General features: G+C 48.1%; 1 protein-coding gene across 1 annotated transcript in view; it reads left to right on the plus strand.

Moving 5' to 3' along the window:
• LOC142285869 (fibrinogen-like protein 1-like protein) overlaps positions 1–3841 on the plus strand; it is a 33768-nt gene extending 29927 nt beyond the window's left edge. The window contains exon 4 of the mRNA XM_075333304.1: positions 2475–3841. Within this exon, the coding sequence (XP_075189419.1) occupies positions 2475–3109 (635 nt within the window). The 3' untranslated portion in view covers positions 3110–3841. The remainder of the gene's footprint in view (positions 1–2474) is intronic.
• Positions 3842–12954: the final 9113 nt, after the last annotated feature.

The following is a 12954-nucleotide window of genomic DNA, read 5'->3' on the forward strand; positions in this document are numbered from 1 at the left end:
TGGTATTTGAGGCGGCAAAAGCTGCGCAGGTAGCAGCGTCAATGGAAGCCTGCATGAGGTACTCCGCCGCAGCGGCAATTTGAGCTGTTACCTCTGTGAAGGTATGAGGGAACTGGGATACCTCAAGCAAAGTGTTAAGGGATTCTGCCCAGACCGAGATCGCCTTTGCGACCCACACAGAGGCAAAGGAGGGCGAGAGGGAGGAACCCGCAGCCTCAAAGGCAGAGCGGGCGAGGTGCTCCACCTTTCTGTCCTTCGGGTCCTTGATGGAGGAACCATCGGGTAAAGACAGGAGCGTCTTTGTGGCAAGGTGGGAGACCGGGGGGTCGACCGAGGACGGATCGGCCCAGCCCTTAGGGGCAGGTGAGGCAAAAGGGTACCGGGACTCCATGAGTTTACGGTTACCGAAGCGCCTGTCAGGCTTCTCCCTTTGCTTTGTGAGGATATCCTGAAACTCTGGGTGATCAGCAAAAACCTTTTGGGGTTTCCTTGCCCTCTTAAAGGAGACCGCATGGTCAGTGGTAGTGGATGGGGGATCCTCCACATGCAGAGTTTGGTTGATTGCTGCTATAAGGGAGTCTATTGCAGTTTGATCATCTGGGGAGGGTGAAACCAAGGAATCATCCTGGTACGCAGCATTCCCCCTCCTCCGGGCTCTTCAGAAGCCGTGGAGCGTGTGGGAGAGCCTGCCCTGTGTGCTCCCGAGGGAGAGCCATGGGGGCCATGAGAGAGTGCTGGAGACACCCGGCCGTGTGCTCTTTTTCTGATCCCTGCAACTGGTGAAGCATGGGCCCGGATTACCTCAGAAGGACCCTCCAGAGGGGTATCCTCAGGCTGCGTTCCGTTCAGGGGCCCAGAAGGGTGTGGAGGACAACATTGCATAGCCAGCACCAGGTTCTGTGACAGTTTTTCCATAGATTGGGACAGAAACTGTGCCCATTCCGGTGGGCTGGGAGCCCTAGGCTCTGGGCTGACGGTTGCGGCGGTGGTGGCGGGGTGGTCTTGGGGGACTATAGGGGCACAGGACTCACAGAGAGAAGAGGTGTGTTTACGTGGTAGCTCAGCGTGGCAGGAAGTGTAGGCTGAATAATAGACTATGTGAGCCTTAGCACTCTTAGTACCCTTAGAATTCTGCATGTTCCTAATAGGAGTATGCCAGGAGGGGGAGCAATGATCTGCAGAGGTACAAAGTGAAGCAAGGATTGTATTTGCTTCGGTGTACCGCACCAGAATCAGCCGATGGCCCTGCATCCTCAGGAAGGAGTAAGCCCGCTCTGTGGAGATCTTCGCGCGCTTTCCTGGGGGGCGGGGCTTATCGTGGCTCACGGGGGGCGGGGCTTAGCGCTAAAAGAGCGCCAAGAAGAAGTCAGTGTGCACCCCTGCTGTCGGTAGTAAAAAACGGCGGGAAGGGAGCTTCTGTGACAGTTTTTCTCCCCCTCCCTCCAGTCAGCACACAGCTCGCCACCCGTAGATTATCTCTGCAGGATTCCCTGCAATCAGCAAGGGACTCCCCCTCCTCCAGCCAGCACGCAGCTAGAGGGAATAAGCACTGTGAGTTCATGAGCCCTGGGATCCCTCCCCCCGCCACCGGTAGATTATCTCTGCAGGATTCCCTGCAATCAGCAAGGGACTTTCCCCTCCTCCAGCCAGCACGCAGCTATGGTGGGAATAAAGACTGTAAATTTAGTAGTCCTGGGAGCCTTCCCTGCACCGTCTTTCTCCCTTTGTCTGGGAAACCAGTCAGGGGGGATCTCACCTTAACACTGCCTCAGTCCAGGCAGTGGAAATAGCAGAGTCAGCTTGCTGTGTCCGGCCACACAGGTGCAATGTATCAACTCAGAGCCTGCAAAAAGGAGCTGAGGAATTGTGCCTCTGCCCTGGGCTCTGGAAAATCGGTGTCTGTGGGACCCGTCATCCAGTAAAAGGCAGCCCAGGATCCAGCGTCGCAGGAAGGGGTACGTGGCGGCAACACTCCGCGTTCCCGCCCGTTGATGGTATTGGGAGATCGGTCCCTAGGGGAAACCGTCACCCTCAGAAAATAACAAAACCTTGAAAGGATGTGCCTCCTACAGACACTAAGCTAAAACTGAGGTTGCCTGGCCCGGCCAGGGGGTGTATACTGCAGAGGAGGAGCTAATGTTTTTTGCATCTACTTAGTGTCCTTCTATGGATAGGCAGCATAACACCCATGGTCCTGTGTCCCCCAATGAGGCGTCAGAGAAAGTATGAATACATTTCTCTATTTTAGTCTATGAAGAATGAAGGGTGCATGAGAGGTGAATGACCTGATGACTGGTTCGATAATTGTTAATGACCATGCTGCAGATCTTATGTCGTCAGATCTAAGGTTTGAAGACAGGTTTTTAACCACCAGATCCAATTAATTTAGTATTTTATTTCAGTTTTTGAAACATGTTATGAAAGAAAATATTATTTATTTTATACATTATTTTTGTACCTACATTCCTTCTTAGCATTACCGAAAGACTGTAGTGAAATCCCACGACTCTACAAGAGTGGAACCTATGCAATCCACCCAGATGGTGTGCACCCACTGATTGTATACTGTGACATGACTACCGAGAGTGGCGGCTGGATTGTCATTCAGCGTAATAGTTTAAACTCGGAGATAACCTGGGACGAGTCCTGGACCACGTACAAATATGGCTTTGGGAATGTGGAGAAGGACTACTGGCTGGGTATAGAGTATATCCATCAAATTACTAAGCAGAAAGTCTATCAGGTGCGGTTTGTGATTAGGGATAATAATGATGAAGAAAAATATGCAGATTACAACCTGTTCAGTGTAGAGGATGAGGCTAATGGCTACAGATTGAGACTGGGAAGCTACACGGGTACAGCTGGAGATGCCATGTCTTCAATTTCAGCTGGAACCACACATGATAACATGAAGTTCACAGCAAAGGACAAAGACCAAGATATCTATGCTGCTAATTGTGCAACCAGCTATGGTGGGGCGTGGTGGTATGCTGCCTGCTTTGCCTCCAAGCTCAACAACAAAAATGGCATTCAATGGTATGGACTGTGTTCTGGTAATTGTAAAGGATCCACTGTAATGATTCGTCCAGCAGATTACTGCTTGTATTAAAGTGTTGAAATAAAAAAAATAATTAAAAAAGGAAATCGAAACAAATCTGTAAAATATTGATGTATGTTGATATTTGGACTACTATAGAATGTGTAGTTTGTCATCACATATTGCTATGGAAATCAAAATTCATACCCATCATCTAGAGTCACTCTTGTAATTACGAGGTCTGTACAATAACCAATAATACTTACCATTTAGTGGCATAGTACGGGGAGGTTTGGAGCACTAGACCACCCATCGGCCAACTGGCGTTAATTCAAGGATACTGGTAGTGAAACGCCAACATACTTGGCTTAAGATGGTGTATTTGGAAAGTTTTGTAGTATATCCTTTATGGTTATGAACTGTGTAGCTTTAGGCACAACAACTCTGGATACAGCCGTATGAGCCGTAAGAAAGTTTCTTAGTAAGAAGGGCCCCAGAGTCATCCATATATTACATATGTCACCTAGTCTACACAATGGCCAACTATAAATCTACATTTTTCACTGCTGTGTCTGCTGCAAACAAAACATCTGACAGGTTTCCCCCACGGGTGCCAAGAGCGGGACCCTGAATCACCAGAATCTCCTCAACAGCTCTCAATGTAAAAGAGATTGTGTGTGATAATACAACCTTAAATAACAAAGAGAGCTGAAAACTATTCAGCACACTCCACCATTCATTAATTCAAACTAAACTTCTGTTTTTGAGTTGTAGTTTTGACAATAAATGTATTTTTTAATCAAAAAATTGTCAATGGTTTTTCATTCAATAGTTAAAATGCCTATGTGATATGTGTAGATATATAAAAAAAAAGAATATAAAGAAGAGAATCAATAAGTGGAGAAGGTTGGAGGATGAGAGAGGGAGAAGGAAATAAAAAAAGGTAAAAAATGGTTTAATCAACTGGTTTATCCCTTTTCTATAAATAAAGAGACAGTTGCACTCTGAAATGCTAAGATATCCTAACAATGAAAATGGCCAGTTTTATGTGAGCCCAAAAGCCAATGTCAAGTCATATCTCTTAATGTTGTGTTCGTATCTACTATAACACCTTTAGGTTTAAAAACCTCCAATTTATGGGTGGATAGGAAGCTGCTAATAAAGAATTAAAATCGCTGATGAGTAGGAGTGCTCAATCAGAAAGTATGACTCCATAATCTAAGGAAAAAACTGAAGCATGAGATATATTAACCCCTTTTCTATAGGCATCCAAATACAATTGTGATGCCCTGGCAAAACCAGGTAGTCATACAGATTAGGCCCCTGCATAACACCTCTCCCACACAGGGTTAAACAAGCCGACAAAATCCTAGTCATCCCCTCAGGGAAGGACAGACACACCAGTGGGCGGGACCAGGTGGAAAGGAAACGCCCACCTAGGGGTCTGGAGAACTCGGGGGCGGGAAAAGAAGTCAGTTGGAGTCAGAATTGAGTTTGGGGAGGAGGTGAAGCTGACAGGTGTCAGGGTTGGAGCCCTGACACATTGGCTAGGTGGCAGACAGTGGTCACTGCCAGCAGGAGACGGGAAGATGGCTCGCCAAATCCGAGGTGGACCGGGCCAGGGTTGTAGCCTGCCGGTACCGACACCGGAGAACCAACCTGGAAACCGTACACACAAGGGGGTACTCGGACCCTGAAGCCAGGACCAGCACTGATGGCCTAGCTAATTATCCGATTGAGGGCATGATTCTAGGTCCTGTCCCAACCTAAGTCCTGAAAAGTAGATAACCACCCACAGAGAGAGATAGGGCATCCACCAAGGCCCGATAGATCCCACTGATCAGCGTCTGATGGGCACGGCTCCCAACAAAAGGACCGGGAGCGGACTCCTGTGTTACACACCGGGAAGTCTAGAACAGAGAACACAGAGTGCAGAGGAAAGGGTCAGTGACCACTGGCCCGGGTGTGTGACCAGATACACCGTCTGTGGAAGCCGGCCACCATCACCTTGGTTTACCAAAGGACTTGTGTGCGTTATTCAACTGTGACTAACATCCCCGGTCTGATCGAGCGCGCCGCCCCTGCCGCCATCAACCCCCTGTACAGAGACACTGGGCCCCGGGGCATCCATCCCTGCCCACGGAGGGGTTAACATCCAGCTGCCAATCCATTGCCCTGGGAGTCCCACAGCAGCAGCGGTGGTGCTACACCTCACCACCAGGCCCGGACTGACAGGCGGGAGGGACGGGACTTCTCCCGGTGGGCTGGCCGGTGGAGGGGTGGGGGCAGGGCCGTATTTGCCACTAGGCACCCGTGGTCCATAATTTTTTTTTTTTTTTTTTTTTACATCCCCGCCCCCCGTCCCTCTCTCCGTTACACTCGGCTGTGTTCGGGGGGGGGGGTTGAGAGGGAGGAGAGGCGCACTTCTGTCTATTTAAATACATGGCGGGCGCCAGGCATAGTGAGCTGATTAACCCCGGAAGTTCCATCGCCTGCACTTCCGGGGTCAGAGGCGCGCGGGCGCGACAATCAGCTGACTGCCCCGTGCTGCAGTGTCCAATGCTGCAGACGACACACGCCGCGGAGGAGGACGCGTCTGAAGCTGGAGCCAGCCAGAGCAGGGCGGCGGGCACCGGAGCAGGTAAGGCAGAGGCAGAGCCTAGAATGTATGGGCTCCTTACAGGTTAGTTGATGATCGTTGCGATGCCTCTTTTTGTCCACTATAATCATGCAAGGGGAGGCTGGGGGGAGAGAGGCTGAGGCTGGGGGAGGCTGGGAAGAGAGAGAGAGGCTGAGGCTGGGAAGAGAGAGAGGCTTAGGCTGGGGGGAAGCTGGGAAGAGAGAGAAAAAAAAGAGAGTTCCGGCACACTGTGCTGTTTCCCAGAATAAGGAAGATATAAAATTCAAGTCGTTTTAATCTGTTTTTTCTTTATTGGAAAAAATGTTGTGCTGTACATGAGTAGAAAATCCGCCAGGACGTTTCGGCCCTAGGCCTTCATCAGGTCGGACAATCTGACTGTCATATTATTATATGTGAACAAAACAGAAAAACAGATATCAGCAGGTGTACATAATATATACAGTAGTGACAATCCAATGAGAATAACATGGTACATTTTTTGAGGAGATATAACAGAGGGCAAAGGTCACAACAAAATATGTCATATAATATGTCATATTACTGACAATAAATCTAATGTTAACAGAACTAATGTTAATAGCCTGGTAATGTATATGGCAACAGGGAAGGGCCCATAGTAACAGTGTGATATGCTACTAGGAGGAAAAGTGGCTCACCCATGTCGAGCAAAGATCCGTAATGAAGGGAAAAAAAGAAGAATCACCAGTCGTCATAAACAAATATGATCCAGCATGAAATCTAGTCCTGTGGTGAAAAGGGAGAAGAATAAATCAAACGGCCTATATAGCACAGGGAAAGGGTGTCGAATATATGTGCATACCTGCTGGGAGGTATAGACCTTGGAAACGTCCTGTGGGGTGATTCAGTAGACTAGAGTGTCCTGTACAAAAGAAGTGTATATGTTATATAAAGGAAGCGGATATCTGAGTGGAATATGTGTATATAGGCTAAGTATGGTCAATACCTGCATGGATGTAATTAGGCTAAAGGCCTATTGGTTACTAAGGCTCTGGGTCCGTTACTTCCGGATTGGATAATTAATGTACAAACCACATAATAAGTACTGCTATTGCCTATGGCAATGGATATATCTGTGAACAACAATAGATGGACATAGTGTGTCATATGGTAAATATGGTATGGCGGAGTATAATGGGAATGGTATATTACCAGTAAGGAACTGCTAGTCCGCAAGAATGCCAGTTAGGTTAGGGTGCTTATACTGGTGGCAGTAGTATATCTGCAATATAACTGATATGAAATACCATAGTTAATTAAATGTATTAATAATCCTATGTTGAAAATAGTGATATGTCTATCTAATTGGAGCAGGGATATGTATGTATGTGATAAGTACAACTGGTACCTTTGTGGATGTATTGAGGCTGAAAGCCTGATTGTTGCTATGGATCAACAATCAGGCTCTCAGCCTCAATACATCCACAAAGGTACCAGTTGTACTTATCACATACATACATATCCCAGTATAAGTATACATATCTCCACCAGTATAAGCACCCTAACCTAACTAACTTTGGAGTGTGAAAGGCTCCACCTGCACCTGTGTTGCCTCCACCTAGTGGGGGTTTAGCTGTATCCTGCTGGAGTAGCAGTAGTCTTTTGGCCTGAGCAATATACAGCTGCAATTCCATCTTGCTGTAAGTAATGATATTTTCCTTTTTGCTTTTTTATATTATATATAGTGTAGGGACCTACAAGCATGAGGTTCCCGTGACGAGGGTTGTAGGCTTACGTCTTATGGCCATAACGCTAACAAAAAACCTCAAAAACTTTTTTGTACAGGATACAGCCAGGCCCCTTTTTGTTAGGCCTTGCTATCAGAGTTTCTGTCCCTACGTAGCGCGCAGTGGGGGTACGGCCTGGCAGCCCGCCTGATCTAATAGTATGGGCGTCACCTAATAGGCTGCGGGTTTGTGACTGTGCGTCTGCTAGTGTGAACAGTGCTCTATGCAAGTCACCAGTGTGCAGTTTTACCATCCAGCCATCATCTCCTCCATATTTGGAAGTGAGTGTGAAAGGCTCCACCTGCACCTGTGTTGCCTCCACCTAGTGGGGGTTTAGCTGTATCCTGCTGGAGTAGCAGTAGTCTTTTGGCCTGAGCAATATACAGCTGCAATTCCATCTTGCTGTAAGTAATGATATTTTCCTTTTTGCTTTTTTATACCCCTTTTAGTCGAAGTGTCCGTGCGACCCCCAAGTCCGGTAGAATCCCTCGAGCCACACCTGCTGCTGGCATGGGGGCGGCACACAATATTTGAAAGTCGACCAACCCTCTCCAGGAAGATCATGTCAACACTTGATCCTTTCATTTTCAGGAGAGATAAGCTGCTGGCAGAGGTGTATGGCAGTAGCTTTCTCTTCTCTCTCTCCATTAAAAACACAAGAACGATAATGTGTATGGGAAAGCTGGGAGAGATAACTGTATGCAGAATTAAAGGGGTTACCCGGCTTATTTTGACTTTTTTTTATTATTTCCCTATTTGGCTACATTGGGGCTGGTAAGTAGAAAGACCACTTACCTGCCCTGCTGTCAGCCTCTCTCCCCCAGCTCAGAGCAGTCATGTAACCGCTCCTGCCGCGATTTTGCTGCTTTCGGTCATTTCATGTCAACATGGTCAGGACCATGTTGACATGCAAATCTGGGAACAGCATGTTGCCGCCCTGCTGGGCGGGTACTGTGCGTAGAGTCCCCACCCCCCTTCCCTGCACCCTCCCACACATTCCCCCGCAACCGTACTCTTCCCGCAACCTCCCCCGCCACTGCTGTGGGACCCATGAGCTGAGGGGAGGGGCCTGACATAGCCAGCATCGGGCCTCCTGCTCAGGATCGCACATTAAAATGCATCGGCATCACAGATGCCGATACATTTGAAAGCACTGATGAGAGGGAGCGCAGCGCTGCTTCTCATCACTGCCAGTGCAGTCTGTGTCCCGCCCCCTGCCAGCTCTGTGGTTGCCCGTTCTGCAGTGTGCCAGTGTCTGCCCGCACTGCAGTATCAGCAGCTTCTCACACTGCAGTGGGGGCAGCCGCGGGGATGACGAGCTCTGCTGTCAGGAGGTTAGATGAGATCATTACCTGCTGTGACAATCTCCTGCACTCCTGACGTCAGCGCTGTCACTGCCTTCTATGCCCACCGTGTTCTCACATCACGTCTCATGGGCAGCCTGAGACTGTCACTAGGTGTGACGTCACGGGCTCCCGCGATACTGCTGAGAACGCGGCGGGCAATGGAAGTCAGTGACAGCGCTGACATCAGGAGTGCAGGAGATTGCCACAGCAGGTAATGATCTCATCTAACCTCCTTACAGCAGTGCTAGTCATCCCCTGCAGTGACCTGGGCTGACCTATTGATGTTAGCTCAGGTCACTGCACTACTCTCCCAGCCAATGGGGAACATTCTGTTCTTCATTGACTGGGACAGTGACTATGGTATGGATCATCGTGGGACCCCCTTATTGGATTATGCCGGACTCGGATTTGATTGTTCTTTTCAATAAATTGGTGAACGAGGGAATGTTTTAAGGAGTGTTTTTTTTCAAATAAAACTTTTTTTGTTGTCTATTTTTTTTTTTTATTACTGACTGGGTTGGTGATGTGGGGTATCTGATAGACGCTTGACATCACTAACCCCAGGGCCTGATGCCAAGTGACATTACACATCTGGCATCAACCCCATATATTACCCCGTTTGCCACCACACCAGGGCAATGGGACGAGTTGCGGCAAAGTGCCAGGAATGGCACATCTAATGTATGCGCCACTTCTGGGGAGGCTGTAGCCTGCTATTTTTAGGCTGGGGAGTGTCCAATAACAGTGGACCTCCCTAGTCTGAGAATACCAGACCACAGCTGTCTGCTTAATCTTGGCTGGTGATCCAATTTGGGGGGACCCCATGTTTTTTTGTTCTAAATTATTTATTTAATTTAAAATAACAGCATGGGGTGCTCTCTGTTTTGGATTACCAGCCAAGGTGAAGCTGCCATCTGTGGTTTGCAGGCTGCAGCTGTCTGCGTTACCCTAGCTGGCTACAAAAAATATGGGGGACCCCACGTCTTTTTTTTTAAAAATTAATTATTTATTTTTTTGGCTAAATACAAGGCTAAGCACCCTTTAGGGCCACATGAAAGTCACTAAAGGGTGCCAGCTTAGAATATGCAGGGGGGTAGGACATTATATATGTCTTTCTCATCTATCTATCTATCTATCCCTCTGTTCATTCCTTAATTCATTCATTAATTCATTCATCCCTCTCTCTCTCTGTCTATTTCTATCTATCCATCTCTATATCTACTCATCAATTTATCTTTCTTGCTGCTTCCGTTTTTTGCAGTCCGCAAAAAAAACGGAAGGCACACGGATGACACATGGATGACACACGGACCGTATACGGAACGGAACGGATATCATACTGATGCCACACGAATGCATTCGTGAAAAAAATGGACCGTTTTTTGCGGACCGCAAAAACGGTACAGTCTTGTAAATATAGCCTACATGTGTTCCCTATGGGGGTAGGGGTCGGTACAGAAAGATGGTGGGGGGGTCGGTGCAGAACGATGGTGGGGAGGTCGGTACAGAGAGCCATGTGTGTTTGTGTGTTTTGGGGCGAGGGTGGCAGAGCCTGATGTGTGTGTGTGGGGGTGCAGAGCCCTATGTGGTGTGGGGTGCAGAGCCCTATGTGTGTATGAGGTGCAGAGCCCTATGTGTGTGTGAGGTGCAGAGCCCTTTATGTGTTTCTGGGGTGCAGAGCCCAATGGGTGTGTGGAGTGCAGAGCCCGATGTGTGTGTGGGGTGCAGAGCCCGATGTGTGTGTGGGGTGCAGAGCCCGATGTGTGTGTGGGGTGCAGAGGCCGATGTGTGTGTGGGGTGCAGAGCCCGATGTGTGTGTGGGGTGCAGAGCCCGATGTGGGGCTGTTATTTCCAATGCTAGAGTGATAACAGGTCAGGTGCTGGGGCAGAATAGCATTTTTCTACCAAGAAAGTAGGTTTTGGCTGCAAAAAACAGAGCAGCAAAAGCACTGAGAGTTAATATAGCCTTAGCATAATTACAAAAATATAGACCATTGAAAGAAGTTACCTAATAATGGATGTTGGTCCCTAAAGCCAGGGGTGGGATTCAAATTTTTAACAACAGGTTCTCTGTAACCCCCGCCCATTTGAAAACTACACCCATTCTGTAACCACACCCATTTTGTTAGCCACACCCATTTCACGCACTTTTCTCAACCAAAAAATACAAGTAATTTAAAGTAAAATCTCCTTCCCCTCCTATACCGTCACTCTCCTGTCCAGCACCAGTTGTTCCAGTCACTGTCAGTCATATTGTATTAAATGATTTTTCTACAGTTTTTAAAAATTATTACTAAAGGAGCCCTGCTTCCCCATACAGATCTCATCCCATGTGGTCTCTTTCCTCTGCAGATCCCATCCCATGTGGCCTCGTTCCCTTGCAGATCTCATACCATTATGGCCTCTTTCCCCTGCAGATCCCATCTCATTATGGCCTCTTTCCCTTGCAGATCCCATCCCATGTGGCCTCTTTCCCTTGCAGATCTCATCCTATTATGGCCTCTTTCCCTTGCAGATTTCATCCCATTATGGCCTCTTTCCCCAGCAGATCTCATCCAATGTGCTCCTTTTCCCCTGCAGATCCTGTCCCATATGGCTCCTTTTCCCATATAGCTCCCATCTTATGTGGCCCCTCTCCCCATATAGCTCCCATCTTATGTGGCCTCTTCCCATATAGCTCCCATCTTATGTGGCCTCTCCCCATATAGCTCCCATCTTATGTGGCCTCTCCCCATATAACCACATATAGCTCCCATCTTAAATGGCCTCCTCTCCCCATATAGCTCCCATCTTATATGGCCTCCTCTCCCCATATAGCCACATATAGCTGCCATCTTATATGGCCTCCTCTCCCCATATAGTCACATATAGCTGCCATCTTATATGGCCTCCTCTCCCCATATAGCCACATATAGCTCCCATCTTATATGGCCTCCTCTCCCTATATAGCCACATATAGCTCCCATCTTATATGGCCTACTCTCCCCATATAGCCACATATAGCTCCCATCTTATATGTTCTACTCTCCCCATATAGCCACATATAGCTCCCATCTTATATGGCCTCCTCTCCCCATATAGCCACATATAGCTCCCATCTTATATGGCCTCCTCTCCCCATATAGCTCCCATCTCTTATATGGCCTCCTCTCCCCATATAGCCACATATAGCTCCCATCTTATATGGCCTCCTCTCCCCATATAGCCACATTTAGCTCCCATCTTATGTGGCCCCTCTCCCCATATAGCCACATATAGCTCCCATCTTATGTGGCCTCCTCTCCCCATATAGCCACATATAGCTCCCATCTTATATGGCCTCCTCTCCCCATATAGCCACATATAGCTGCCATCTTATGTGGCCTCCTCTCCCCATATAGCTCCCATCTTATGTGGCCCCTCTTCCCATATAGCCACATATAGCTCCCATCTTATATGGCCTCCTCTCCCCATATAGCCACATATAGCTCCCATCTTATATGGCCTCCTCTCCCCATATAGCCACATATAGCTCCCATCTTATATGGCCTCCTCTCCCCATATAGCCACATATAGCTTCCATCTTATATGGCCTCCTCTCCCCATATAGCCACATATAGCTCCCATCTTATATGGCCTCCTCTCCCCATATAGCTCCCATCTTATGTGGCCTCTTTCCCTTGCAGATCTCATCCTATTATGGCCTCTTTCCCTTGCAGATTTCATCCCATTATGGCCTCTTTCCCCAGCAGATCTCATCCAATGTGCTCCTTTTCCCCTGCAGATCCTGTCCCATATGGCTCCTTTTCCCATATAGCTCCCATCTTATGTGGCCCCTCTCCCCATATAGCTCCCATCTTATGTGGCCTCTTCCCATATAGCTCCCATCTTATGTGGCCTCTCCCCATATAGCTCCCATCTTATGTGGCCTCTCCCCATATAACCACATATAGCTCCCATCTTAAATGGCCTTCTCTCCCCATATAGCTCCCATCTTATATGGCCTCCTCTCCCCATATAGCCACATATAGCTGCCATCTTATATGGCCTCCTCTCCCCATATAGTCACATATAGCTGCCATCTTATATGGCCTCCTCTCCCCATATAGCCACATATAGCTCCCATCTTATATGGCCTCCTCTCCCTATATAGCCACATATAGCTCCCATCTTATATGGCCTACTCTCCCCATATAGCCACATATA

The sequence above is a fragment of the Anomaloglossus baeobatrachus genome, chromosome 2 (genome assembly GCF_048569485.1).
Source record: "Anomaloglossus baeobatrachus isolate aAnoBae1 chromosome 2, aAnoBae1.hap1, whole genome shotgun sequence".
Taxonomy (NCBI): Eukaryota; Metazoa; Chordata; class Amphibia; order Anura; family Aromobatidae; genus Anomaloglossus; species Anomaloglossus baeobatrachus.